Source organism: Coenobita brevimanus, chromosome 64 (assembly GCF_032717465.1).
Source record: "Coenobita brevimanus isolate Jiangsu-jjx chromosome 64, ASM3271746v2, whole genome shotgun sequence".
Lineage (NCBI taxonomy): Eukaryota > Metazoa > Arthropoda > Malacostraca > Decapoda > Coenobitidae > Coenobita > Coenobita brevimanus.
In genome coordinates, this window is record NC_137017.1 from 23631034 (window position 1) to 23657221 (window position 26188).

The following is a 26188-nucleotide window of genomic DNA, read 5'->3' on the forward strand; positions in this document are numbered from 1 at the left end:
TTCTTGTCCATCCATCCATGCATCGTCCAATCCTACATTGCCTCATGAGGAGGGTAGGAGTCTGGGGCTAGGCAAGTTGGTCCTGACATTTAAGATGAGAGTGACCAGCCTCACTCATCCCTGAGTGGAATTATGTGAGCAGTAAACCCTAACCACCCCTTGGATACAAACTTACATTGGCTCAATCCATTTCGAGCGCCATAATTATCCACTAAACCACCAGGCACCATAATTTGGTTATATGGTTACCACCCAGCATAGTAAATGGTTTCCTGGTGTACAGGTAACCATTTGGCTTGTCACACTCAGTGTAGAGTCACCCATAGGCAGAAGGAAGAGGGAAGAATGAAGGAAAGAAAGACAGAGGAGGAAGTATAAAGTCACCCATAAGCAGAAGGATGAGGAAAGAATGAAGTAAAGAAAGACAGAAGAGGAAGGAAGGAAAGAAAGTAGGAGGAGAGGAAAGGGCAGACACCCGAGAGCAGCACTACATTGAGTGAGTGGATGGCTAGTGCACCCACATACCAGGAAACCATTTTCTACACTGGGTGGTAACCTTATACCCAAATTTTGACACCTGGTGGTTTAGTGGGTAATTAACGTGCTCCGGTCGGATTGAGCCTGTGTAGGTTTATATTCAAGGAGAGGTTGGGGTTTATTGCTCACATTATGCCATTCAGGGATGAGCAAGGCTGGTCACTGTCATCTTAAATGTCATGACCAACTTGCCTAGCCCCGGGCTCCTACGCTCCTCATGGGGCGACATAGGATTGGATGATGGATGGATGGAATGATCACAAGTCAACTTCCACTATGAACACCTTTTTAGTTATGAACTAGATGGGAGTATAGGTTGGGATGATGATGATGATGATGATGATGATACTTATCCATCTCTTATACCTTACTTTCGTATACTCTGTTTCTGGATCATATTACACTCCATCTTTAGGTATGAATAAGGATGACAGTGATCCATCTGTTTATCATCTAGTCCTTTTTTGCCTCATGTGGAGCACAGGGGTTGGGGCTAGGTCACTCAGGCCCAACATTTGAGGCAGTTCTCTTGTTTCCTGTTTCTTTCCAGGTCGTTGCGTCAATGGCTGCTAGTCTCATCACAAGTCAACCTCCATCGTGAACACCTTGAAGACCTTGAGGCTCAACTGTCAGACCCTTCAGTGCGACCCAATGATCTACTGGTGCTGTCAAAGTGTCATGATCATGCAAATTTGACGCGTCGTTGCAGAGGATCACATTTCTATTATTATCCTGCCGTACTTGGAGTGAGTTCTATGCTGCCTTTGAAATTGTTTGTTACTTATGCCTGGTTGTCTAGTGGTTAGAGTGCCCTAGTCAGAATGATGGACTTGTGTAGGATTGATCCCAAAGAGATGGGTGATGGCTTTTCATTTTCAGTCATGTAACCTAATGTCATCGATTGAAGTGGGACTACAGTCAGCTTTCAGAAATCCAACATACTTAGGATGAAGATCTTCCCAGATTATTAAAAAATTGAGATTCTTAGTTTGTAAATTAAGGAATCATAATGCTATATTTATGATGGATCCTAACCAATTTTTATGATGGAGAAGCCTCCAGGAGTTGCTTTGTTTGGTCTGTTTCTTAATGTTATTCACTCTAGTGAGACTAAGATGTGTTTGACACATGTATGAGTGAGGGTAGAAGCATGAACAAATGTAGCTTAGCTGTGGTTATTGAAATGGACACTCATATAGGGCTACTGGTAGTAAATGAAGGAAAGTACTGTATGGTGTTCAGAAATTGCAGTCTTTTATTAGTTGATAGAAGTTAAGTCTGTAAAAGGAATATTTGAGTTTCCATTATATTCCCTTGCCACCCACACTCATTCAGGTGGTCATAGAGGATGCAGTGTATTCCCAGTGTATGTATGCATGGACCCAGGTACACAGACTTATGATTAGTTCACTAAACCAACTCATTTTTGTTTTTGTTGTTAGGACAAGGAAAGGAAAACACTGAATCACCTCATGTCAGTCACGGTTGTCAAAAGAGATTGATCATATGGTTGTTGGTGAATCTGTTCCCTGCCCATGCACTAGCCACCACTGCCCTTTATTCTGACCCCACATACGCACACCCTGCTGTGATCACTTACTGCACTTTTTCTGCATGTAATTTTGTAAAAAGCTGACAGACACGTGTTGAAAATCGTGACCAGGATCATTTCCAGCACAAAGCTTCAAAATGTTACCTTGCTGCATCTTGATGTAATAACACTGTAGAATTCATAATGCTATGTCTATCGCAGTTTGTGCACGAAAATACTTTTGTCTAATTTTCTCACGATTTCAGCCTTTTGCAAAAATTAATAGTAATAGCTATGCTTTACAAAGAAACCTCATTTTATGATCAACCATCATGCAGCTATTTGCTTATATGAACTTAAGATTTTAGCAGCATTTTGAACGATTGCCATTTTCAGTTATACATTTTGCTGTGATTCCCTGCAGAGGCCCAACAGTTGTTGCCACCCAAACCTACAGTCATTTGTCTGTTCTGAGATGGCCTTTGAACTTGGTCAGTCTCAGGTGTGTTTATATCAGTGATTGAACTATAATGTGGTGTTGGAGTTCAAGCAACGTAATGAACCACACGTGATGTGTGTTAGCAGGCTTGATGATGATGATGATGACTTCTTAACTGAGACTGGTATGCTTCCCATTATTTTTCTCCAGGATGCTAAGTTCTGCCTGGTTGTGCGTGGTGGTAGACTAGGCCAGACAGCACTCTATGATACCATGAGAGCAGGCTGCATCCCAGTTGTGGCTGCTGACCAGTATGTTATGCCATTTTCTGAGGTAAACTATCTAGTTATCTGTCTGTCTTCTGAATTAAAGTATTTTATTGACAATATATCTACGACCAGACACCATAATCCTAGAGGGAGTGGCCACAAACAAATCACCTCTGTGTCACCCGTTCCTTCTCTGTCAGGCTTCTGTCCCTTCAATTCATACCACTGTCATTCATATACCTCTCAGTATTTCAACCTCATCCACAATCTCTCTCCTGTCTCCCCTTCCACCACACTCACAAACACTGTCCAACTCAGTCCTTCAGTCACCATTTTCTCCCATATGGGTGAACCATCTCAGGGTGAAGAGAATAATGTGACCCCAGGGATAAGGGACTGAATAGGGAGGCTGCCAGAGATCAGGCAGCATGAAAAGCCGCCACTGGATGACCAAGACCGACACGTGCAAAGCATGTTGGAGCCATTATAAACAATTCTATATAGTACTTCATCGTAGTAGTGGCAGACTTAGTTGGACAGCAGTCTGTAGTCAGTATGTGATGCTTTCCTCAGGAAGCAAGTTTCATATTCTTAACCCTTTCAGGAGGAGAGATGGCCTAACAGTAGTTCATTCACCCTAACCTGGCAGAGGTTTGTTATTTTACAGCTTATTTCTTGTAGCACACTGTCAGAATCAGACAGTACTATGGCACTGCATTATTTTCACAGGACTTCAACATGATACAGTGGTTATGCATCCATTCCATACCATTTTTCACAACAGGTACCGTATTGTAGTGTTTATCTCGTTAGCTATAGCTCAAGAGTCAGCACAGAGAGATGGCAATGTTAGACCAGATTAAAGTAGACTGAGTATATATTTAATTTGGCATTTGTTTAGTATATATGAATTGATGCTAGTCACTTTAGAATGGTTAGGTGTTCATATAGCTACATAAATTTGTGGCTAAATGTATGTACAGACAGAAAGTTTCATTTACTCTTAAGCTTTAGGATATCTAAATGTTGTGCCACCTATGCACCTAGGTACAAATGCTTGCTGAGTAGTCATTCCCGTCTGCTTCACACTTAGGGCACACCTGTTACTTTCCTCCCTGATGCATCATATCAGTGAGCATCATCTATAGCCAGAGAAACATACCACGCCCCTCTCTGCTTAGGAGTGTTAGCTAGCCGGAAAAATGACAAGAAGTAGGGTTGAGTCATTATGCAGAGTTCAGTATATGTAATAAGAAAAACATACCAAGCCTGTCTCTGTAGTTATACTGTATTAATAAAGGAAAGTAAGAGGGAGAGATGTTTTGTAGGAATAGGCAAACATTTGTAATTTTATTGTCAATAGAATTAGATGTACAAGCGACAACAAATGGAGAGTTTTGAAATACCATTCTGAATATCCTATATCCATATCCATTTCCTTCTCTCCACGTCCTCCCTGTCTTCCTCCTCCTCCTTATCATCTTTTCCGTACCCCTCCTTATCCCCCCTTGTCCTTCTTTCACATCCCTTCTCCCTCCTCCATTTCTGCATTCTTCTTCTCCATTTTCACTTTCTTCCCCTCTTTCATTTCTGCTTTCTTCCCCTCTTCCATTTCCACCATCTTCCCCTTCCCTCTCCCACCTTTCCCTTCCTCTTCCCATCTTTCCTTTCCTCTCTTGCTTCTCTCCTTCCCTCCCTTTCCCTCTCTTCTCTTCCCTTCCTCTCCTCCATTTCTCTTCTTCCCACCCTTTTCATCCCCCTCACAAAGTGCTTTTCCCTCCCACAGGTTATTGACTGGACTGAGGCATCAGTGAGGATATATGAAGAAGATCTTCCCTCGGTTTTGGAGATTCTTAAGCGGGATGTTTCACAAGAACGTATTTTGGCACTGCAGCAACAGGTGAGAGAGAAAGGGAGGAGGGGCAAGAGAGAGAGAGTCACACATCTTTAACTGCATTTTTTTTTACTTTTGTTATAGTATGCTGTTCACTCATTTACTAGGGGCCTTGTACATGCAGTAGTGGGTAATTAATCACAGTGCTTGTAAAATGTGAGGATTAATGATTTTTAACCATGCAAACATGAAGAAAACATTTAGCTATGTATGAAGACGTAGGGATGGCCATGCACCCAAAATCATGGGAACAAGGTCTAAGCTGTAAAATGACAAAGTAATCTCTTCCCAACATTTTTTTTTTTTTTTTTTTTTTTAGTAACATACTGTATTTTCGTGTACTGCATGATTGGTTAATAGTTATATTGTACCACTATTGTGACACTTTGCAGGTGCGCTTATGGTACACGATAATAGCTTGTATCTGTACTAATTTACCATCCATCTTTTCCTTGTTGTATGTGGACCCATGTGTTTGACCAGTTTTTGCCACATGGCTTGGTCCTGTGGTTTTGGCCATTTTTTACGGCTTTACACCCTCACACGTGTGTCGAAGGGGAGGGGGAATGTAGGGTTGGGATTACTCGTCGTTTTGGTGGCTCAACCTTGATCCATTGGTTTTGGGCCCACTGCCATCCCTGCATAATAAACCCTATTAAATGTTTTTTTAATTGCTTTACTGATATTTTTAAGAGACTGTAATTAAACTCTCAAGGTTTTTGTAAGTTTTTCAGTTTAAGAGTGTCATAGTATTGAGGGGAATAAAGAAGGCTCTAACTAATCTGCTCCAGTTTGAGAAGACTCTCGAGCTTAGTAAAATTTTTTGGAGAAAATAATGAGAAGGAGCATTGATGACAGTGCAATACCCATGCCATGTGATCGGTATATGACCGAACTTTGTACCTGGCTCTGTGACCTTGATCTTTAACCGATTGTTCTCAGACTTAAATTGCTTCATTATAGTGTTGCCACGAACCTCATCATTAAGTTTGGTTCAAATTGGATAAGAAGTTAAGTTGGCCTTGACCTTTGTCCTTTTGTTAAAAAAATTGAACAGTTTAATCTGTGTCTGACCCTAAATCATTTCATCAGCTATTGTCTTAGTTAAAGTGCCAAAAGTTCAGCACTGTCCAGTGACCTTAAGTTTTGACTGATTGTTCCTTAAAATTGAAACACTTAACCCTTTATTCACCCTCTACCTTTCTAGCAAGTTTTGTCCAAGTAAGATCAAAACTGCACAAGTTGACTTTTTCCCAGTCAGTTACCCTTTACCCTTTGGGGGCCATACCCACCGTGCTTCAGACCTAGTGCAAAGTGAAACCTCTGTGTGAAAAAATCATGATGATCAACACAACCATTTTTGAGCTATGGGAGTGTATGAAAGAAGAAGAAAAATGTGGAGAAATTAGGATTTTTGCTGATTGTTTCTTAGCAGAATGTTTTAGCTGCTTTATGGTGTGTTTTAGGTATAGGCAGTCATGAGGATTAAGGTTTGGTGCTTTTAAAAATACTGTACCTAATTGTATGAGAGTTAAGAAGGATTAAATTTGTTAAGGCTTAAAGGCATCTCAGTGCCATAACTACAAAGAGTATCTTCAGACACTGATAATTAAGTGGATTAACATATGGTATGTTTATTCAGTGCTGTTAACAGATGCACACTTATAGATGAGAATTTTCCTCACATAATGCCACTCAAGGAGGAGTGAGACTGGTCACTTATCTTAAATGTCAGGACCAGCTTGCCTAGTCCGGGGCTCCTACACTTCTTGTGGGGCAACACAGGATTAGATGATGATGATGATGATGATGATAATGAATGAATCCTTCATTGTAAAACAAGTAATTATTCTTTACATAATTTGTATAGTGCTAAGAATTTGATTGTTTATGACACTGATGCTAGCAGAATTAGAATACTATATGTTTGGAATAGTAAGCCATCTTTATGCTAAGCTCTGAGTACACACTTAACTGTTATGTAAGTTTGCATTCTGAAACTTTTACAGAATATGAATGACTGACTGACTGAATGACTGACAGTCTATCTGTCTGTCAGTCTGTCTATGTATCTGTGTATGTATCTGTTTGTCTGTCTGTCTCTGTCTGCTTGTCTGTCTCTCTGTCTATCTGTCTAAGTCTCTCTCCCTCTCTCTCTTTCTCTCTTTCTCTGTCTATCTGACTGTCTATCTGTCTTTCTATCTGTCAATCTATCTGTCTATCTTCACAGGTATTATTCATCTACAAGGAGTACTTCTCAACAATGCACAAGATCACAACCACCACCTTCCGAATCCTAGCCGACCGTGTCTTTCCTGCCCACGCCCGGTCTCTTGCCCAGTGGAACGCCCCACCCCGCCCCACTGTCCCTCACAACCCCCTCTTCTTGCCCCTTACTGCCCCGGCCTCCGAAGGATTTACAGCAGTAATTCTCACGTATGATCGTTTAGAGTCGCTATTTCAGGTTAGTTAAAGTAAAATAGCTAGTGTGACAGTGAGACAGGCTTGGTGTGAGTGAGGGAGTGTAAGAAAGTGAGAGAGAGAATATGAGACAGCGAGGAAAGGTTTTACAGTGGTTTTACGTAAGTTTGATCATTTGGGTGTAATAGGGAGTGGGGAGTGACTTTAATTAGTGAGAGAGTTTAAGTACCTGGGTGCAGTGATAGAAATCAGAGTTAAAATGCAAAAGAAGTGGAGAATACAATGGTGATAAAAATGTAATAGAAGTGAAGACTAGAATGCACAAGAAAGGAAAGTAGCTGGTGCTGTGAAGGCCATGATATGAAGCAGAGGTCTGAGTGTGGCAACTGCAACAGGCTTGCATGAAGGAGTTTCATTACCTACTCAAATATGTATGGGTATCTGACTATGGAGTGGCATGAATAAGTCAGAAGTAAGATTAGTGGAGATGGGACTGTTCAGGAATGGGTATGGAGTGCAGAGAGTGGACAGAATAAGGAATAATGTGATTTTTGAAAGATGTAGAGTACGGAAGTCTGTGGACACCAGAAATTAAGAGAATGTATAGATGGTATGGGCATGTGCAGAAAGTGAGAGTGAATAGAGTGATGAAAAGGGTATATCTGAGCAAATTTAAAGGTGGGATGAGCTATCATAGGCCTAGAAGAAGATGGATAGATATGGTAGATGTGTGTGTGGGAGTGATATAGGAAGTAACAAGGTTAGGGGACAGACAAGCGATTGAACTGTCTGGATGATTTTTGTGCGGAGGAGTGTATGATAAGGGTTTGGAACCCCCTTTTATACTTGACAGTCATAGGACTGACTCTGTCAGATAAGTGAGTGTAAGGTTTTGTTCAGAATGTTTTTTGACCTCTCAGGTGGAGCCAGGGTTCCAGGGGCATAAATGGTGAATCAAGAAGAGTGTGGCAAATTCAGTTGGCCAAACTTTGGGTAGTATCTTCTTCCGTCAAGATTTTTTTTTTCTGGCAGTCTAAACCTTACTTCACCCTACCGTTGAGTAAGAAGGAGGTGTGGACGATGATGATGATGATGATGATGATGATGATGATGATGATGACCTGTAGAAATACTTGGATACTGTAGAAGAGCAATGTTATGTTACAATTCCCAGGTGATTCAGACAATGGTACAAGTTCCATCACTGGCCAAGGTTCTGGTGGTCTGGAATAATCAGAAGAAGGCTCCACCACAAGGTAGGTTGTATAGATTATTTTTCTGTCAACCAAACAACCTGACGATGTCCTTATTTTGTTCTTGCTATACTGTATCCAGACAGTTTTATTTAGTTCAAGTACAGGAGGTGATGTTTATGACTATATTTAGCCCTTGCAATTTACCACGTTGAGTACACCGCTTCCCGTCCGATCAGCGAAGTTAAGCAACGTTGGGTCTGGTTAGTACTTGGATGGGTGACCGCCGGGGAACACCAGATGCTGTTGGCATCCCTACATGTCAGGTGGGGTTGGTGGAGGATTAGTGCCCCTCCCTGTAAAACAATTAACTCTAAGCCCTTGGCCACCCCGTTTGGGATACATGGCGTCTGGCAATGAATGAATGAATGAATTTGAAAATTCCCTGTACATAGCCTATCTGTCTTCCATTCTGTTTTTGCCCTGTCAGGAGTGTAGGGGTCCATGGCAAGGCTACCTTTTCCAAACATTTTAATCTTTACTGATGCGAGATGCAGGAGAAGGACACCTTTATGTTCTGGCACCATTATAACCAGGCAGTTCCTATGCCTGGCTGTACAAACATCCCTCATCTCCATCCCTTTCCCCCCAAAGGAGGATGGTGAACTTAAGAAGGGTAACCACCATGTTCATGTCCTGATGAGCCTGAGACAGCAGCAACAAAAGTAACGGCAACTTCAACAACAATAAAAATAACATTCCACTTATGTGTTTCCCACTTTGTTCTTGCTACAATCAGATTATTTGGTTAATTTTGAAATGGATTGGTTAGATATTGCCTTCACTAGCACTTCATAACAAGCAGTCTACCTTAAAGTTAATTAAATAAGTTGGAGGTAGCATTGGTACTCTAGATTGCAAGATTTCAGGTGGGTGACCATTCAATCATCCCTGAGTGGCTTTGTGTGTGCTGTAAGTCCCGATCAACTCATTCAGTATGATGACTCTCCTTCAGTCCAGTGACATATTTATTATATTCTTAGTGCCACCAGTCAGTTTTATGCAGTTTAGCAGACTTTTTTTTTAACTGAAGGAATTAAATACATCCTTCCTTAATACCATCACTTTTGGGCATGTTTTTGTCAGATGGTCAGGTGGTAGAAGTCTCAGGTTTGCCATAGCCATGCATTTGTGTGCAACTGTTAGAATCCAAGTGATGTGTGGAGGTTCTCCTATCATCTAATTTGGCCTGTTGGTCTAGTGAGGTCAGGTGCTTCAAGTGAATGTTGCCCATAAGGGTCCACTTCCGAGAGGTGGTTGGGGTTTATTTGCTCATGTAAAACCACTGAGGGGAAAGCAGCTGGTCTCTCTCATCCTAAATGAGAGGTAGATTTTAAAAGAAATGAGGTGAGATCCTATAGAATAATCTTAACAATCAAAGATGAAAGATGGTGTCAGATTATGTAGCATGGAGAGTTGACAGCTGCAGTCATGTAGAAAGACTTTCAAAATGAAACCATTGCCATTATTTTTGTGTAATGTGATCTTTCATCGAACAGCATCTATGTGGCCCAAAATCAGTGTTCCTCTGAAGGTGGTACAGACGAGGGAGAACAAACTCAGCAACCGTTTCTACCCTTACGAGGAGATAGAGTCTGAGTGTATCCTGGCTATTGATGATGACATAAACATGATGACAGCAGATGAGCTAGAATTTGGATACCAGGTATGAACTTAATTCTCTCTCTCTCTCTCTCTCTCTCTCTCAACCAGCGTAGGAGACTCTGCGAGGCTGGAGGAGTAGGATAGAACCATTATTAATCTCTTGTTTATGATGCTGTATGTAATTTATTCCCGTGGTAGGAAAGGAAGCAGCAGGAATAAGAAGGACATTGTTGGTAAATACTTTATTTGATCAAGTTAATGGATGTGTGGAATTTTTTTGGCTGTGGGATGGAGCTGAAAATGTAAAAAATTTGAGTGATGGATTTAATTTCCAGCTTGTATTGTCATGTATTAATCAATTCCTTGGTGGTGTAGTGGTTAGAACTCCCCATTTGGATTGACAATCTTGCATAGATTTGATCCCCAAGAGGTGACTGGAAGTATTTACCATTCTGTCATTCTTACAATCACTCAGCCACTCACACTTACTCATTTTGTCATTCTCTGTCACTCCAGCAATTGCACACTCATTCATTCTATACCATTCTCTGTCACTTGTGAACAGTTGCTCGCTCTTACACTTGCTCAGTCATTCTCTGTCATTGTCTTTCACTCTCCTTCAGTTTTTCATTCATGTTCATCCACTCATCGTCTGTCACTTTCTTACAATTGGTCATGCTCTCATATGCATTAAATCACTTTGTCTGCTCCTCCAGTTGCCCACTGTCATGCACTCACTTACTCTTCTCAGGTATGGCGAGAATTTCCTGATCGTATCGTAGGCTTTCCCCCGCGCAATGTCCTGTGGAATAACGACACTCAAAGTTGGAAGTATGACTCAGAATGGACCAATGAGGTGAGTCTTAGCATATGGCTGGTGTAAGATGAGAGCATATGTGTAATAATACCTTAACTCTTGAGTTGCAGTAGAGAAGGAATTCTTCACTAGTGGTACCAGCATTTCACACTCGTTTGTTTTGTTTCATTTCTCAAGGCTCCAACGTGCTTGCATGCATCGGTCTTGGTCACCTGTTGGTGGCTCTTCATGCTGCTTGATCTGTGGCAGCCTCCCTATTCAGTCCCTTATCCCTGAGGCCACACTCAGTGACCTCGTCCTAGGCCTTTTTCGGCCTGTCTCTCGCAACTCTACCCTTAAAGTTAACACTTCTCACTCTTTGCACCCAGTTATCATTCCCCATCCTCTCATCATGCCAAAACCACCTCAGTCTACCTCTCCTCCTCACAACACTAATACACACAAGTCCCATCCTACCTCTTAACTCTTCCATTATAAACCTAGCCCTCCCCAGGCCTTGCACTCAAGGATGTGCTGCACATCCACCTAATCATTGTCATTTCTGTACATTTGAGCCTGCAGATATTCTCTTCCTCTACTGCCCAGGTCTCACAGCCGTACAGCATTACACTCATATCACATGCGGCATTCAAAGCTCCTTTAGTACGGAGGGTGAGCTCTCTCAGTGTCAGGAGAGGCAACAGCTCCTTGAACTTCTTCCAACCACTTCTCATCCAAGCCATAGAGGTAGCTCCAGCCCCACTTCCAGCACATAACATGTTTCCCAAATAATAAAACTCTTTCACACACTTGAGAGGCTCACCAGTAAGATCAGTCCTTTCAAGCTTGACAATATCCACATGCTTTCCTCAGTGCATTGCACACATGGAATCAGCATTATCTCACTGTCTACCTCTAATACCACCACATCTCATATTCACCCACATATCACAAACACTACACAAGATGGAATTATTCCCATGCTGTAGTGGCAGATTGCACATGGCCACTTTCCCTCTTCTTTGACAGTACAGTACTGCCACCAGCCCTAGAAACCATCATCTTTGTTTTATTTGCATTTACTATCAAGCCCTTGTGTCCCACATGGTGTCCTTACTTCCTAAATCTTTCCTCTGCCTCCCTCTCATTCTCTGCAATCGGTACCAAATCATTGGCATGCAACATCTCCCATGGGAGTCCAGTTCAGAAGTTATGTGAGAAGGCTTCAAGTACCACGATAGACAGCAAGGGGCCCAAGGCTGACCCCTGATGCACACCAACATTCACGGAAAACTCATCACGCAAATCTCCATTCATTCTTACCTGTGTGTGAGCACCCACATACATAGCCATAACCATTCTAACTAGCCGCTTCTCGATCCCAAGCTTTCTCATTGCCCACTTCACCACCTCCCTAGGGACTCTGTCAAAGGCCTTTTCCAAATCTATAAAAACAAAATACAGATCCCTTTTCTATCCATCTATCTATCTATTGCCAGATGCCTTAATCCCGGAAGGGGTGGTCACAAACAAGTAGACTCCATGTCACCCTGTCCCCTGCCATTTCACTGCTCTCCCCCAGCTCACATCCCCTTCTCTCATATTCCTCTCCACTCCATCTGTTCATCTTTTCCTCGGCCTCTCCCTCCCACTCCTCCCATCCACCTCACTCATGTACACCCTATAAAAAAAGAATCGGGACCCCACGAGCTGATGCGTCTCGCAATGACCACTGATACGAAAGCATAACTTATTTCATGACGCACAGTCTCCATACTGAGACATTATAAAACAGTTTAAATTGCACAAGGTTGTTACCGCAGATAACTGGCAGCCCAGTAGACCAGGGATACCAACCACGCACCAGAACTCAGTTGGGGCTTCAAATTCCTTCGTGTGGTGTGGCATATTGTATCGTGCAGTAAGGGTCCCGATTCTTTTTTTATAGGGTGTACATTCTCCTCATTAGTCTCTTACCCTCCATCCTCCCCACATGGCCAAATGCCTTAGTGTACTGTATTTCTCCTAATGTTTTTTGTCACATCCACATAAACACCACAATGCTCCTTTGGATCCCAATTTGTCAGTCAGTCCGTGTGTAACTCCACATGGTCCTCTCAAATAACATATTTCAACTGCTCCCACTCTTAACTTGTATCCTTCCAACAAGGTCCAAGCTTCACTTCCATACATCAGAGTCCTTAGCCATCACTTGTTGGTCAGTCCTGGTCTGAGGCTTCTTTTTCATATTTTTAGTTAGTTGTTTTCCAGGGAGGGGCACTAACCCTCCCCCAAACCACTTGTTGTCATGTAGGGAACACGTGTTGGTTGGTTATAAGGTTACCACTCAGCGTTGTAAATGATTTCCTGGTTTACAGGAAATCATTTGGCTTGCCACTGAGTGTAGAGCTACCCTAAATAGAGTACCACTACACCATGTGGGTGGATATTGGCGCCCCCACCTACCACACTCATATATAATCGTATTTATCAAATCATTAACTAACCCCACTCCTATATCTCCGGAGACCTTCAGCATTTCAGCAGTCAACCCAGACTCACTCGCTGCCGTCCCCATCTGCATCTTGCCTATTACCCTGCTCTTAGTAGCTGTGTCAATCATAGGCCAAGGGCCAAACACAGGATCTGTTGGCTGCAAACCACTGCAGGAGTCTAACAGTTTTACCATTAGAGGTTTCCCTAAGGTTGATAATTTTTATAATTATATGGAGTAAGCAAAAATAAATGTAAAAGGATGTTAACCAGATTGAAGGGATTATTGTTGTTGATGCCCCAGGCTTATCTGGATATGAACCTGGTGAATTGGAGGCTGAAATTCCCCTTTTCCTGCAGTCCATCCCCCTCCTTTGGGAGATTGGGTGGAAACTGAGGGACAGTTGTATAATAAGACAGTGGAGCCACCCAGTTATTAAGTAACTAGGATTTCTTCAAGTTCTAGGTATCTAAGTTTCTGATTTGAGATGCAGTCTACCACTAGTACTAATCCTGTCATCATTACATGATTTGATGTCAGACAGTAGGTGGATGACAGTATGATCTGTTATGATGTCTTTTCTTCTTGATTTGTGGTGTCTCTTGACAACTTTATTCATTTTTAGGAAAGGCTGTCAGAAGAGGAAGAGTTAAATTTAGTCTTCATTAACCCCTTCTTTACTGGAGGTCCCTCCTTAACTGACTAAAATCATGAACAGCATCCAGAAATGAGGAGAGAGAGAGAGAGAGAGAGAGAGAGAGAGAGAGAGAGAGAGAGAGAGAGAGAGAGAGAGAGAGAGAGAACATTAAAAAAGACTGTTGATTAGGTCTTTGTCTATTGTTTTTTTTTTTTTTTTTTTTTTTACCCTATCCTTAGGTTTAAAAAAAAAAAAAAAAAAATCACTGTAATGATTTTGGTGCAGCACTGATTTCTTATAATTTCAGGTATCCATGGTTCTGACTGGAGTTGCATTCTACCACAAGTACTGGTCTTACGTCTACACTACACAGCTGCCTGGTGATGTCAAACAGTGGGTGGATGACAACATGAACTGTGAAGATATTGCCATGAACTTCCTTGTGGCTAACCTAACTGGAAAAGCTCCCATTAAGGTTAGCAGTGTGCTGGTTGAACCTATTTAGTCTGATGCTGTGTTTTTTAATTATATTCTTGTTAACTTAGTGATTATTTTATCCACCAAAGGGAGACTATTTTAAACTGAATAGGTTAATAAATGATATTTCAAGCTCCTCCAGTTGCAAAAATCTCTCGTAAGTTGAGTAAAGCTGTCTAGGGATAACAAAAATAAAATAAGACTTCATTGGAGTGAGCGAATGAGTGCAAGAATTATCATGGCATAAGTTTATTGAGTGTTGTAGGGAAGGTAAATGGCAGAATTATTATAGAGAAAGTAAGAGAGATATCAGAAGTCCTAGTGAGTGATGAACAGGGTGGCTTTAGGACTGGTAAAAGATGTGTGGATCAAATATTTGCAGTGAGACAGATAGTGGAGAAGGCATGTGAGAAGGACAATAAGGCGTTTATGGCATTTTTGGATCTGGAAAAAGCATATGACATAGTACACAGAGAAGGATTGTGGAAGGTTTTGCATATGTGTGGTGTAGATGGTAAGCTGCTAGGTTCCGTCAAAAGTTTTTGTGATGCTAGTGAGGCATGTATAAGGGTAAATGGACATCTAAGTGAATGGATTCATGATCACTGTAGGCGTGCGACAAGGTTGTGTTATGTTTCTGTGGTTGTTCAATATATATGCATGGATGGGGCAATGAGAAAAGTATAAACATGAATAATGGAGAGAGAGATGGCATTGGTAATGAATGGTGATGGATGGAATATCTCAAATTTGTTGTATGCTGATGATGCTGTGTTACTTTCAGATATCAAACAAGAGATTAGTAGACTAGTACATAGTTTTGTGAATGCCTGTGAGTGTTGTGGCTTGAGGGTAAATGTAGAAAACAGTAAAGTGATGGTTATTGAGAAAGAAGGTGACTCCCAGTGTGATGTTACAGTGAATGGAGAGAGACTGGAATTGATGAGAGAGTTCAAATACCAGAGTTCAGTGATAGAAAAGAGAGGAAAATATGCAAAAGAAGTGGAAAATAAAGTGACACAAGGAAGGAAAGTAGCTGGTGCAATGAAGGCTTTGATAAAAAACAAAGGCTTGAGTGTTGCAGGTGCACGAGGCTTGCATGAAGGAGTGTTAGTGCCAACTTTAACATACAGATGTGAGACTGTGCTGTGGCATGAAAATGAAAGTCAAGAGTAAAAGCAGTGGAGATGGGACTGCTGAGGAATGTATGTGGAATACAGAGGGTGGGTACGATATGAAATAATGTGATTCGTGAAAAATGTGGAGTGAGGAAGTCGGTGGACACCAGAATTGAAGACAGTGTACTGAGATGGTATGGTCATGTGGAGAGAATGGATAACAACAGAGTGGTGAAAAAGGTACGTCTGAGTGAATTTGAAGGAGGGAGGAGGTGAAGTAGGCCGAGGAGAAGGTGGAGAGATATGGTGGATGAGTGTGTGAGGAAGTGAGGTCTGGAAGTTGTTGAGACTAGGGAACTGACGAGATCAAGCTGGCTGGATAAATGTTGTGAGAAGTGCATGATTAGGGATTTGGCACCCCTTTTTAACTTGGCAGCGTCTGGATTGACTCAGTCGGATATGTTTATGTGAAGCAACAGAATGTGGTGAATGTTTTAGGTGTATCTGATAGAGCCAGGATTCCAGGGGCTTGAATGATGAGTGAATGGAAGCGTGGCCCATTGGATTGGGCAAATTTGGGCTGTCTGGACATTGCTACACCTCATCTTGCTGTAGGGTGGGAAAGGAGGTTCGGATGATAATGGTATCTATTATGTGTTCATCCATATTTCTGTGTACCAGCGGGTGATCCCATGCAAAGTGGCCCCCACAAGTTCAAATATGGAGAGTGTAAAAGTGGAGACCTGTTAGCTGATGTAAAAGTGGAGCTGTATTAGCTAATAAAGCAGATCTGTATCACTAAATTTGTCTACTGTATATCTGTATTATGTGTTCATCCATATATCTGTGTATCAACAGGTGACCCCACGCAAGAAGTTCAAGTGCGGAGAGTGTACAAGTGGAGATCTGTCAGCTAATGAGGCACATCTGGTCGAACGATCCCAGTGTGTTCGTCACTTCACTCGAGTGTTTGGTACCATGCCACTCAAGACTGTTGAATTCCGAGCAGACCCAGTTCTCTTCATGGACAACTTCCCAGAAAAGCTTAAGCTGTATGATGACATGGGTAGCCTATAAAGGAAACGTTTTACTGTACTCTTTTTTTCACCTTAACGTGGCCTAAAATTGCTATCTCTTCCTCTTGAATGACAAGGTGTGGTAAAAGATTAATACGAGAATTGGTGTTGATCACAAGGAAGTGCTATGGAAATGATGTACTGTGATAGCACTATCTTTTCCTACTATTAAGCTGAGTGCAGTAAGCTGCAAAAGGATTAGAACATGGCCATCAGAGTAACATAAGTCATTGGTATCATGTCACTCAAGATCCATGAATTCAGAGCAGACCTTCTCTTCATGGACAGCTTCCCAGAGAAACTTAAACTATATGTTGATATGGATAGCCTGCACCAAAACTGTTTTATTGTACCATAGTTCATTCACATTTACTTGGCCCCATATATTTGTGATTTTGTAGCTTTTTTCACATAGCTCAGTGACAGAAAAAGACAATGCTACAACTCTACTTTTCATAGCACTGTATGTGACTACTGTAGCATGATATGCTAATGTTAATCATTTGTTACAACTAGTATTCAAGATGGAGAAAGAATGATAAAGATAAGATGAAGAAAGAGTAATAAAATTTAGAGAATAATCTAGAATTGTACAAGTGTTTGGTACCATGCCTGTCAAAACATCAATTCAGAGCAGATTCAGTTCTCTTCATGGACAGCTTCTCAGAAAAAAGTCCAGTGATATAATGACATGAATAGTCTGCAGATGAAATTTTGTTAGATTCACCTACTGAGCCTGGAGACATATTTTTATTATATTTCTGCCATTTCTTAATGATTTCATTCACCTAAGGATAGACAATTTGAATTGGAAAGGTTGGATACAAGCTTAGTAATGACTTTTTAAGCTGAAAGTCTCAGTATACCCCCATTAAATATGAGCAATCTTTCCTAAGTTGAAGTAAATCATCTGGTTGCTGCAGGAATAAATGCAATAGATGTCACCCAGATGCAAAGGGTTAAGGAAATGTGGAATTACATGGAGAGACACACAGGCAAATGAGTAAGTATAGGAGCATTGCGGTGTTGATGTGAAAGTACTGAAAATTGTTATAAGTACCCTAAGATTGTTTGACCACGTGGAGAGAATGGAGGATAAGATTTTTAAAACAACTCCTGATTTTGTTTGTAGTGATGCCACTTAATCGACAAAGTTCGGCAGTAATCTACAGTCATCCAAGCTAAACTAATGATGTATGAGGTTAATTCCTTCATTTTATGTTCTGTGATGCTTTCTGCATGAACAATATGCTTGCCATAGTTTATTGGTAAATTTTCACATATAAACAGCCATTTTCATGATTGTGCGGTAAATTTTAACGTGGATACAGTGCTTACCAAAGGGAATGCCAAGCAGGTGTGTCTATGCATATAACAGATAATAATGACAGAGAATTCCAGTTTTCTGAAAAATTCAAAGCTCGAAAAGCCTCGTGATCCCGACTGTTTCAGATTTTAGAAACTGAGCTGTACTGTATATGTATGAGGGTGGTGTGAGTTGTATGGAGAGCAGCCTGATGGCAGAGAACTGGATGATCATTCCCTATTCAGTCCCTTATCCCTGAGGTCACACTCAGTGACCTCATCCCAGGTCTTTTTCAGTCTGCCTCCTGCAACCCTACCCCCAACAATAACACTTCTCACTTGCTGCACCCAATTACCATCCACCATCCTTTTGTCCATGATATGGAGATGATTTGTTTGTAGCCACCCCTTCCAGAATGAAGGCATTTGGTTATAAACATATAGATAAATGGTAGATTTTATTTTCCAGAGCAAACTCAGTCCATCACTTGACAAACCAGTGCTCCTGTCATTCCGTGGTTAAACGTCTTGTAGTGTTTTCATTACAATTATTTTCAGCCATTATGGTGTGCTCAGTGTATGTAAACATTATTAGATGGCATGGACAGATACAGAAAATGCACCTACAGTGTCAAAGAAAGTTGTTGAAAAAGAGGTTGAAGGTAATGTTGGCAGTGACAGAATTATATGTCAAGGAAGAAGAGTGGTTCAGTATGTGGGTGTGAGAAAATGATGAGGAAGAGATGTATTAGGGAGAGTGAGAGAGATGTGTAGAGATTAGATAACCTGGTGGGAGTTCTGTCATGGCCATCCCTTGTCTGAGGTTCCAAGGAGTAAGCAAGGCATTGGTGTTGATATTTTACAGTATGTATGCATACGAGGTGTGGCAAAAAAGAAATGGGACTTTTGCTGCTAATCACACGATTCAGCAGCCACAGAGTAATGAAGTACATCATAGTGTTGCCCAACATCTCAGCCCTGTATGAGAAGAGCAGCACTTCAATTAACCCATTATCTTTCTTTTCACAGGTAGTTTTGTAGCCCCTGTCAGATGCCCTCTGTCACAGAATCAGCCTTGAGCAAAGAATTAACATCAAATTCTTGGCTAACTTGGGAAAAACTCCAGCAGAAACCCTTGCCATGCTGAAGGATGTGTAAGGGGAGGAAACAATGTCCCATACATGTGTGTATGAGTGGCACAAGAGGTTCAGGATGGGGTGGGGTGATGCTCCAAAATGTCCCATGACACATCCACACGGTGGGTCTTTTGGTTGATGGAGAGCATTTTGGGCACCAATTTTTCACAAATCTTCTGCATGCCCAAATCTTCCAATAAGATGGACCTCACTGACTCCCTATTCAACCCTAGTTGCTCAGCCTCATTCTGATCGTCAGTCTGCGATCACTCTGCACCAGTTCACTGATCATCTGGATGTTGGCATCATTTCTTGTTGTTGACGGATGTCCTGGTTTTGGGTCATCCTCCACACCACCCCGCCCCATCCTGAACCTCTAATGCCACTCACAGACACATATACGGGACATCATTTCCTCTCCGTACACATCCTTCAGCATGCCAAGGGTTTCTGCTGGAGTGTTTTCCAAGTTAGCCGAGAACTTAATGTTAATCCTTTGCTCAAGGTTTGTTCTGTGACAGAGGGCACATGACAGGAGCTATAAAACCACCTGTGGAAAGAAAAGAAAAATAATGGGTTAATTGAAGTGCTGCTTTTCTCACACAGTGCTGAGATGTTGGGCAACACCATGATGTACTTAATAGCAGCCAAAGTCCGGTTTCTTTTTTGTCACACCTCGTATGTTCGCTAATTTGGTGTATGTATCAAAAGATAGGATGAATCAGACTTTCACAAATCGCAACTTCTGCAAGGGCTTCCAAATCCTTGCTTAACCTTGGGAGTGTCTGTATTACAGTATACCTGAAGCTAAAGGTGCTGTTATCGTGCTCTGAAGTTATGACTCATATTCCTAGTGGCATAGGAGACTTCATAACACCTACTTCTTTCTAAATTATCTTGTCCATTACATATCAGTATCATGTACAGTATAGTATTGATGTGTATGTTGATAGCTGAACAGTGTGAACAACATACAAGAGAGTATGCATAATATATTGCTAAGGAAGAGGTGCTTTGAATCTTGCTATGCCACCAAGTATACAGCCTTAACTTTATTTCACATTCCCTAGTTTGGTTCTGAAAATAAAATGGTAACTTTAAGGGAAATTCTGTATAGTATACTCATTATTGTTTACATTTGTGGACATTATGATACCCAAGATCAATGTGTAAATTATATGATCCAGTAAGCTAATTTTATATCATTAGTATTAAATATTAACATGTCTGCCCAAAGACATCTTTTTCAATTCTTTCAGACTAATGTCAGAGTTTTATTCAGCATAGGAGAAGCCATTTGTTAAGAAATTACCTCTTCAGTCTGATGATGTCCTTTTCATATTATTTATGATACCTTTGTTTAGTGGGAAGTTAAGGTGCTCCAGTCGGATTAAGCCAGTGCAGGTTTATATCCATGGGGTGGTTGGGGTTTATTATTCACATAATGCCACTCAGGGATAAATGAGGCTGGTCACTCTCATCTTAAATGTCAGGACCAACTTGCCTAGCCCCGGGTTCCTATGCTCCTCATGGAGCAGCACTGGATTAGATGGTGAATGAATGAACCACACACAAATTTATTCACTGCAGGAATGTCATCTGATTTGAAGGGTTACAGTATATTGATTATAACTTTCAAGAGCTCCTTCTGCACTCTGATCCTAGCCTAAGCATAATAAAATACTGTGGAAAGAACACAAATGAAGCAGAAAACTTCAACATCAGATTAAAGGGATTAATGAAAGCTTGGTACCTACATTTAATTCAGAAGTCTATTGCAAGCCTAATAAAAATATTGGGTCATTGTACATGCATACATACATACATCATCTAACCCTTTGTTACCCCATGAGGAGCATAGGTTTCCAGGGCTAGGCAAGTTGGTCCTGACATTTAAGGTGAGAATGACCAGCCTTACTCATCTCTGAGTGGCAGTACATGAGCAAGAAACCCCAAGCACCCTTTGGATATAAACTTACATCAGCTCAATCCAATTAGAGCACCATAGTCACCAGGCGCCATAACTGGGTTATACGGTTACCGCCCAGCATAGTAAATGGTTTCGTGGTGTACAGGAAACTATTTGGCATGTCACACAGTGTAGAGTCACCCATAGAGAGAAGGAAGAGGAAAGTATGAAGGAAAGAAAGAAGAGGAAGGATGGAAAGAAGGATGGAAGAGAGGAAAGGACAGCCACCTGAGAGCAGCACTACATCAAGTGAGTGGTTGGTGAGTGCCCCCACCTACCACCTAGGTCATTGCAACAGTGTAGAAATATAGAAGTGATGACCTTGAGTCAAAAGGTCTAAACAAATCTATCTATCTTTCTGTCTATTGCCAGACACTTTAGTCCCATACGGGGTTGCCACAAACAAATCACCTCCATATCGGCCTGTCCCCCACCATTTCACTGCCCTGCTTCCAGCTCACACCCCCCTCCCTCATATACCTCTCCACTCCATCTGTATTCATCTGTCCCTTCATCATCCAACTCAGCTTTGCCCCTTCAGAAGCACTGGGGCCTGGGGCAAGGTTAATTAGTCCAGATATTTATGGACAGAGGGTCAATTGTTCACCTCCTAGTGGCTTTACATGAGCAGTAAGCCTCAACCCCCCATGTAATTAAACCCCGTGTTGTCTCCTTGGCTCACTGGACCACTAGGAATCCATTTGATAATGTGATTGCCATTTGTTTTAGTCACCTGAAAGTAGCTGTGCATCCACGGAGTGGATGTTTGATGCTCCCATCCACAAAACTGGTTAGATGAGATTTTTCAAGAGAAGTGCATGATGAGAGCTGTAACACTTTTTTTTTTTTCTCCCACCAGTATCATAAAAGTGGCAATTCTGTTAGGAGGCAACAGATTGGCTATATCTGGCAGGTAATGTGAAGCACACTTATAAAGAGAATACTCTAAGAAATGATGTGTGGAAGGTTTGGCTTGGAAGGTTGAACTAGGATTGTAGGAACTTGAATGATGTATGACTGATAGTGTGGTCCATTTCACTGGGTATGCTGTCGATAATTCCACCATTTTTCTTGCTTTCCCTTACCTTGTTTAATTTCTGGGGATTGAAGGTAATTAAGAAACCCATGTTTCCCAGCAGTCAAGATTTTTTATTTTTTTTATTTTTCTTATTGAGTGCCTGCAAAAAATGTTCTTACTTATTCCATCTTGACTGTTTGAAATGGAGGGTGAAGTTTTGAAAATATTCTCCACATTTGCCCATCATCTTCTCTGAAAGCAGTTTAGTATCTTTTGTCAGATCAGAGGAATGCACTGTAGTCAGATTCACCCTCCAATCTGCCTACACTTTGCCATTCAGCTGAACTTAAGGGCTTAGAGATTTTTGCCAGGTTAAATGTAAAGAAGAGAAGCTTTTGCCCATGATTTTAAATGCCATAAAAGTGAAGTAGACTTATGTGGAACTTGTGGAATAGTGAAGTTTTGACCCTAACTGTATGTTTGCCCAGTGTTATCAGTTTCTTGTGTGCCATATTAGATTCTATGTTTTATTTACATATGTAACCCTCCATGACTGTATTCTTTACCTCTTTGGCCTGAGTACATCATTTTATTCTTGCTGCCTCAGGTGATATTATTCACTGTATACAGACCTCTCGAATCTGAAGAATTGGAGATGCACTACATTGGTTCCATTACTACTGGAGTTCTGAGTTGAGTGAAATCAAGTAATAGGAAGAATAAAACATAATGAAAGGCTGAACCTCTGCAAAATGAGTACTGTATGTCCTTCGTATTTTATCTGTGCAATCACCAGACAGTATAAATCAGCTTAGCAGAGTTCACTAGCAGCGAAGGAACTAACCAAGGTGACCCCAAAAGTTAAGAATTTATCTAAAAAACAGGAAAATCATCGGGTGACAGCAAGAGTAAGATAAAGAAGACTGATTCCTCGTAATGTCATTTGTCTGTCTTTTTATAAAAATTATGATTGGTGAATGTGTTTTATTGACACAAGAATTAATATCAGAAGTGCTTGAAAAGGTACAACACGGAAGGAAGAAAGGTTGCTATTTCTTTGAAAGCAGTGATAAGAAACAGGGAAGTGAGCATGGAAGCGAAAAAGTCATTGCATGACAGTATTGTGATACCAGCTCTAATGTATGTAAGTGAAGCTTGGACCTTGTTGGAAGGACACAAGTCAAGAGTGAGTGCAGTGAAAATGAGTTATTTGAGAGAAACATGTGGAGTTACATGGAGAGACAGGTTGACAAATGAGGATGTGAAGGAATGCTGTGGCGTGGCTGTGGATGTGATAGAAAACAACGGAGAAATACACTGGGGTGGTTTGGCCATGTAGAGAAGACGGAGAGTGAGAGACTAACGAGAACGTGAGTGTAGTGGAGGGGGGGAGAGGGACCAATGATGAGATGGAGGGATAGAGTGGAGAAGTATCTTAGAGAGGGAGTTGTGAGCTGGGAGCTGGGCAGTGAAATAGCGAGGGACCGGGCGACATGGAGGCGATTTGTTTGTGGTCACCCATTACGGGATTATAAAATTGCTGGTTTATTTTTTAGTTTCACGCAACCAAGCTACTATATACTGTATATATATACTGTATATATATATATATATATATATTGTTACATAGCCTATGATTTCATCATCCTTTGTGTAATTCTAACGTACAGTGTGCTGCCTGTTTGATCACGAGCGTGTTCTGCCTCAGTTCCCCCCTTCTACCGTTATAGTAGAGTAAGTCGTCCTTTCTGTTGTTCAGAGCGGGATTCTCAGCTCTTTGTCCCCATGGCTTCATTTGCGCGTCCTTCTTACAAGTTGTATCAAGCTCTGCTGGCCCTTATATAATGAGCTCAGTCTCTACATTAATTGCCACTTAGATCTGCTCCTCATTTTGTTCACATCTCTGTCCTCCCCTGTACAGTTATTGTTGTGAGTGCTCAAGAAGTCTCCAACCATCTAGCAGCTGTGTAATTTGAGTATAACTGTTGTTGCATTTTTTCTTGTGCTGTGTAGCATAGGGTTAATTCTTAGGCCTAGTGAGTTTTTTTTGTGATTTATGTAAAGGTTCTTTTTGTCAGTCATTTTTGATAATATTTTGGATCTGTAATAATTTATCTTGCATTAACTGAGCATTACCCAGTGTATTTTCATTTTATCAGGGCTGACTTAGGTAAATTTACTCTTGCTAATTTCATGTTAATAGAGGCTATTGCAGTTAACCATATATTTAACCTGTTTTTTGCCATTACATTATCCTTATGAGTCCTGAATGCTTTGTTGTTAGTTTGAGCATTAAACTTTAACTTGTAATTTTACCTAACTCTTTTGTTTTGAACCTGGAACTTTACGGGACAGTAGTGATTTTTAGTATTCTCACTTAAAGTGTACATCATCTTTCTCTGTTCCATAACAATGTGTATATACATATACTGTATATATATATATATATATATATATATATATATATATATATATATATATTTGTGTGTGTGTGTGTGTAAAAACGGAAAAAATCAACCGAGCAAAACTGTTCCTAATGCTTTTAAAATGCTGTGAAGGCATATTAAATCGTGGAAATTGGTTTACGATCTTCTATGAATACTTTCGAGATTGGCGTTGCGAGTGTACCGATTACCAAGGTCTTCTTCAGACCTTACCGATTGCCATCCTTCAAGAGAGCGTGTGGAGTGACGTGGTGAGTATCCTGCCTTAATTCCACTTTTTCAACCAGTTTCTGGTAATTTACTTGTACTATTCTGCACGCGAAAATTTGATAAGGCATTTCTAGTGAGTATCGTTTCGTGTTCATAAAGGACGGCAAAGTCCGAGCAGACGCTCAAGAAAGCCGGCTTCCTGTGTATCCTGTTACAAACAAGTTTACCACTAGCATCTGATTTACGTGCATAAATTTGCTTGTTAATATTAAATAGGTTAATGGAGATTATTAGGGTATAAATATGCGAAGGAAATATTCGTGTTTTGAGATGGTTAAAGGAATGGTGGTGTAAATGGAAGAACAGACGCCTAAGAAGGCCGGCTTCGTAAGTATCCTGCTCTTGATTGTTTTTTCGGCAGCTTCCATTTAATTTACTTACATAATTCTATTTACCAATTTAGATAAGTGAAGAAAGATTACTATGGTGTACGTGTGTGAGGGGAAGTGGGTGAATTAAGACGATAATTGGTATTCTTGTGACAGCAGACGTTGAAAGTGGCTGGCTTCATAGGTATCCTGCTCTGCCTTCACATTTTCCTTACAACTAATATACTCGCTTCATTCTGCTTACTATTGTTATACAAGGTAATGGAGATCACAAATTGTGAGTTTGGTGAGGGAGTAATGGTGTTTGGAGATGGTTTAAAGAAAGTCGGCTTTTTTGGTGTCCTTGCCGAGATTTTGTACCTTCTGTCCCAAGTTTGAAAATATCGTTCATACGATATGTCCACTGATTTATTGGTTATTGTAGGCTTATTTTTAATGATTTTTTTTTTTTTTTTTTTTAAGGATACCGCTTAACTATTCCCATCAAGCCGATGACGTGTTGGAGAGGGACACCCGCACATGGTGGCACTGATATAACCACGCCAGTAACTATCTATCTATCTATCTATCTATTGCCAGACGCCTTAATCCCATACGGGGTGGCCACAAACAAATCGCCTCCACGTCGCCCTGTCCCCCGCCATTTCACTGCCCTGCTCCTAGCTCAAACCCCCCTCTCTCATATACCTCTCCACTCCATTCCTCCATCTCATCCTAGGCCGCCCCCTCCTTCTCTCCCCCTCCACCTCACTCACAGACACTCCTCGTCAGTCTCTCATTCTCCATCCTCTCCACATGGCCAAACCACCTCAGTGTGTTTCTAAAGCTTCCTATCACATCCACATCCACACCACAACGCTGCTTCACTTCCTCATTTGTCAGTCTGTCTTTCCGTGTGACTCCACATGTTCCTCTCAAATAACTCATTTCCACTGCTCTCACTCTTGACTTGTGTCCCTCCAACAAGGTCCAAGATTCACTTCCATACGTCAGAGTTGGTATCACAATACTGTCATGTAGTAACTTTTTCACTTCCATGCTCGCTTCCCTGTTTCTTATCACTGCTTTCAAGGAACCAGCAACCTTTCTTCCTTGTTGTACCCTTTCAAGCACTTCACCCTCCAAACTTCCATCATTAACTCAATATAACCGTTCCTCATCCCTCCCTGT

General features: G+C 41.2%; 1 protein-coding gene and 1 pseudogene across 1 annotated transcript in view; both read left to right on the forward strand.

Annotated features, from left to right (window-relative positions):
• Window positions 1-18724, forward strand: part of sotv (exostosin glycosyltransferase sotv) — a 35149-nt gene extending 16425 nt beyond the window's left edge. Inside the window, exons 6-14 of the mRNA XM_080276220.1 lie at window positions 1088-1283; window positions 2718-2840; window positions 4563-4676; window positions 6901-7134; window positions 8266-8347; window positions 9844-10010; window positions 10701-10805; window positions 14184-14351; window positions 16330-18724. Of these exons, the coding sequence (XP_080132346.1) occupies window positions 1088-1283; window positions 2718-2840; window positions 4563-4676; window positions 6901-7134; window positions 8266-8347; window positions 9844-10010; window positions 10701-10805; window positions 14184-14351; window positions 16330-16548 (1408 nt within the window). The 3' untranslated portion in view covers window positions 16549-18724. The remainder of the gene's footprint in view (window positions 1-1087; window positions 1284-2717; window positions 2841-4562; window positions 4677-6900; window positions 7135-8265; window positions 8348-9843; window positions 10011-10700; window positions 10806-14183; window positions 14352-16329) is intronic.
• LOC145404748 (5S ribosomal RNA) lies at window positions 8479-8596 on the forward strand (annotated as a pseudogene).
• Window positions 18725-26188: the final 7464 nt, after the last annotated feature.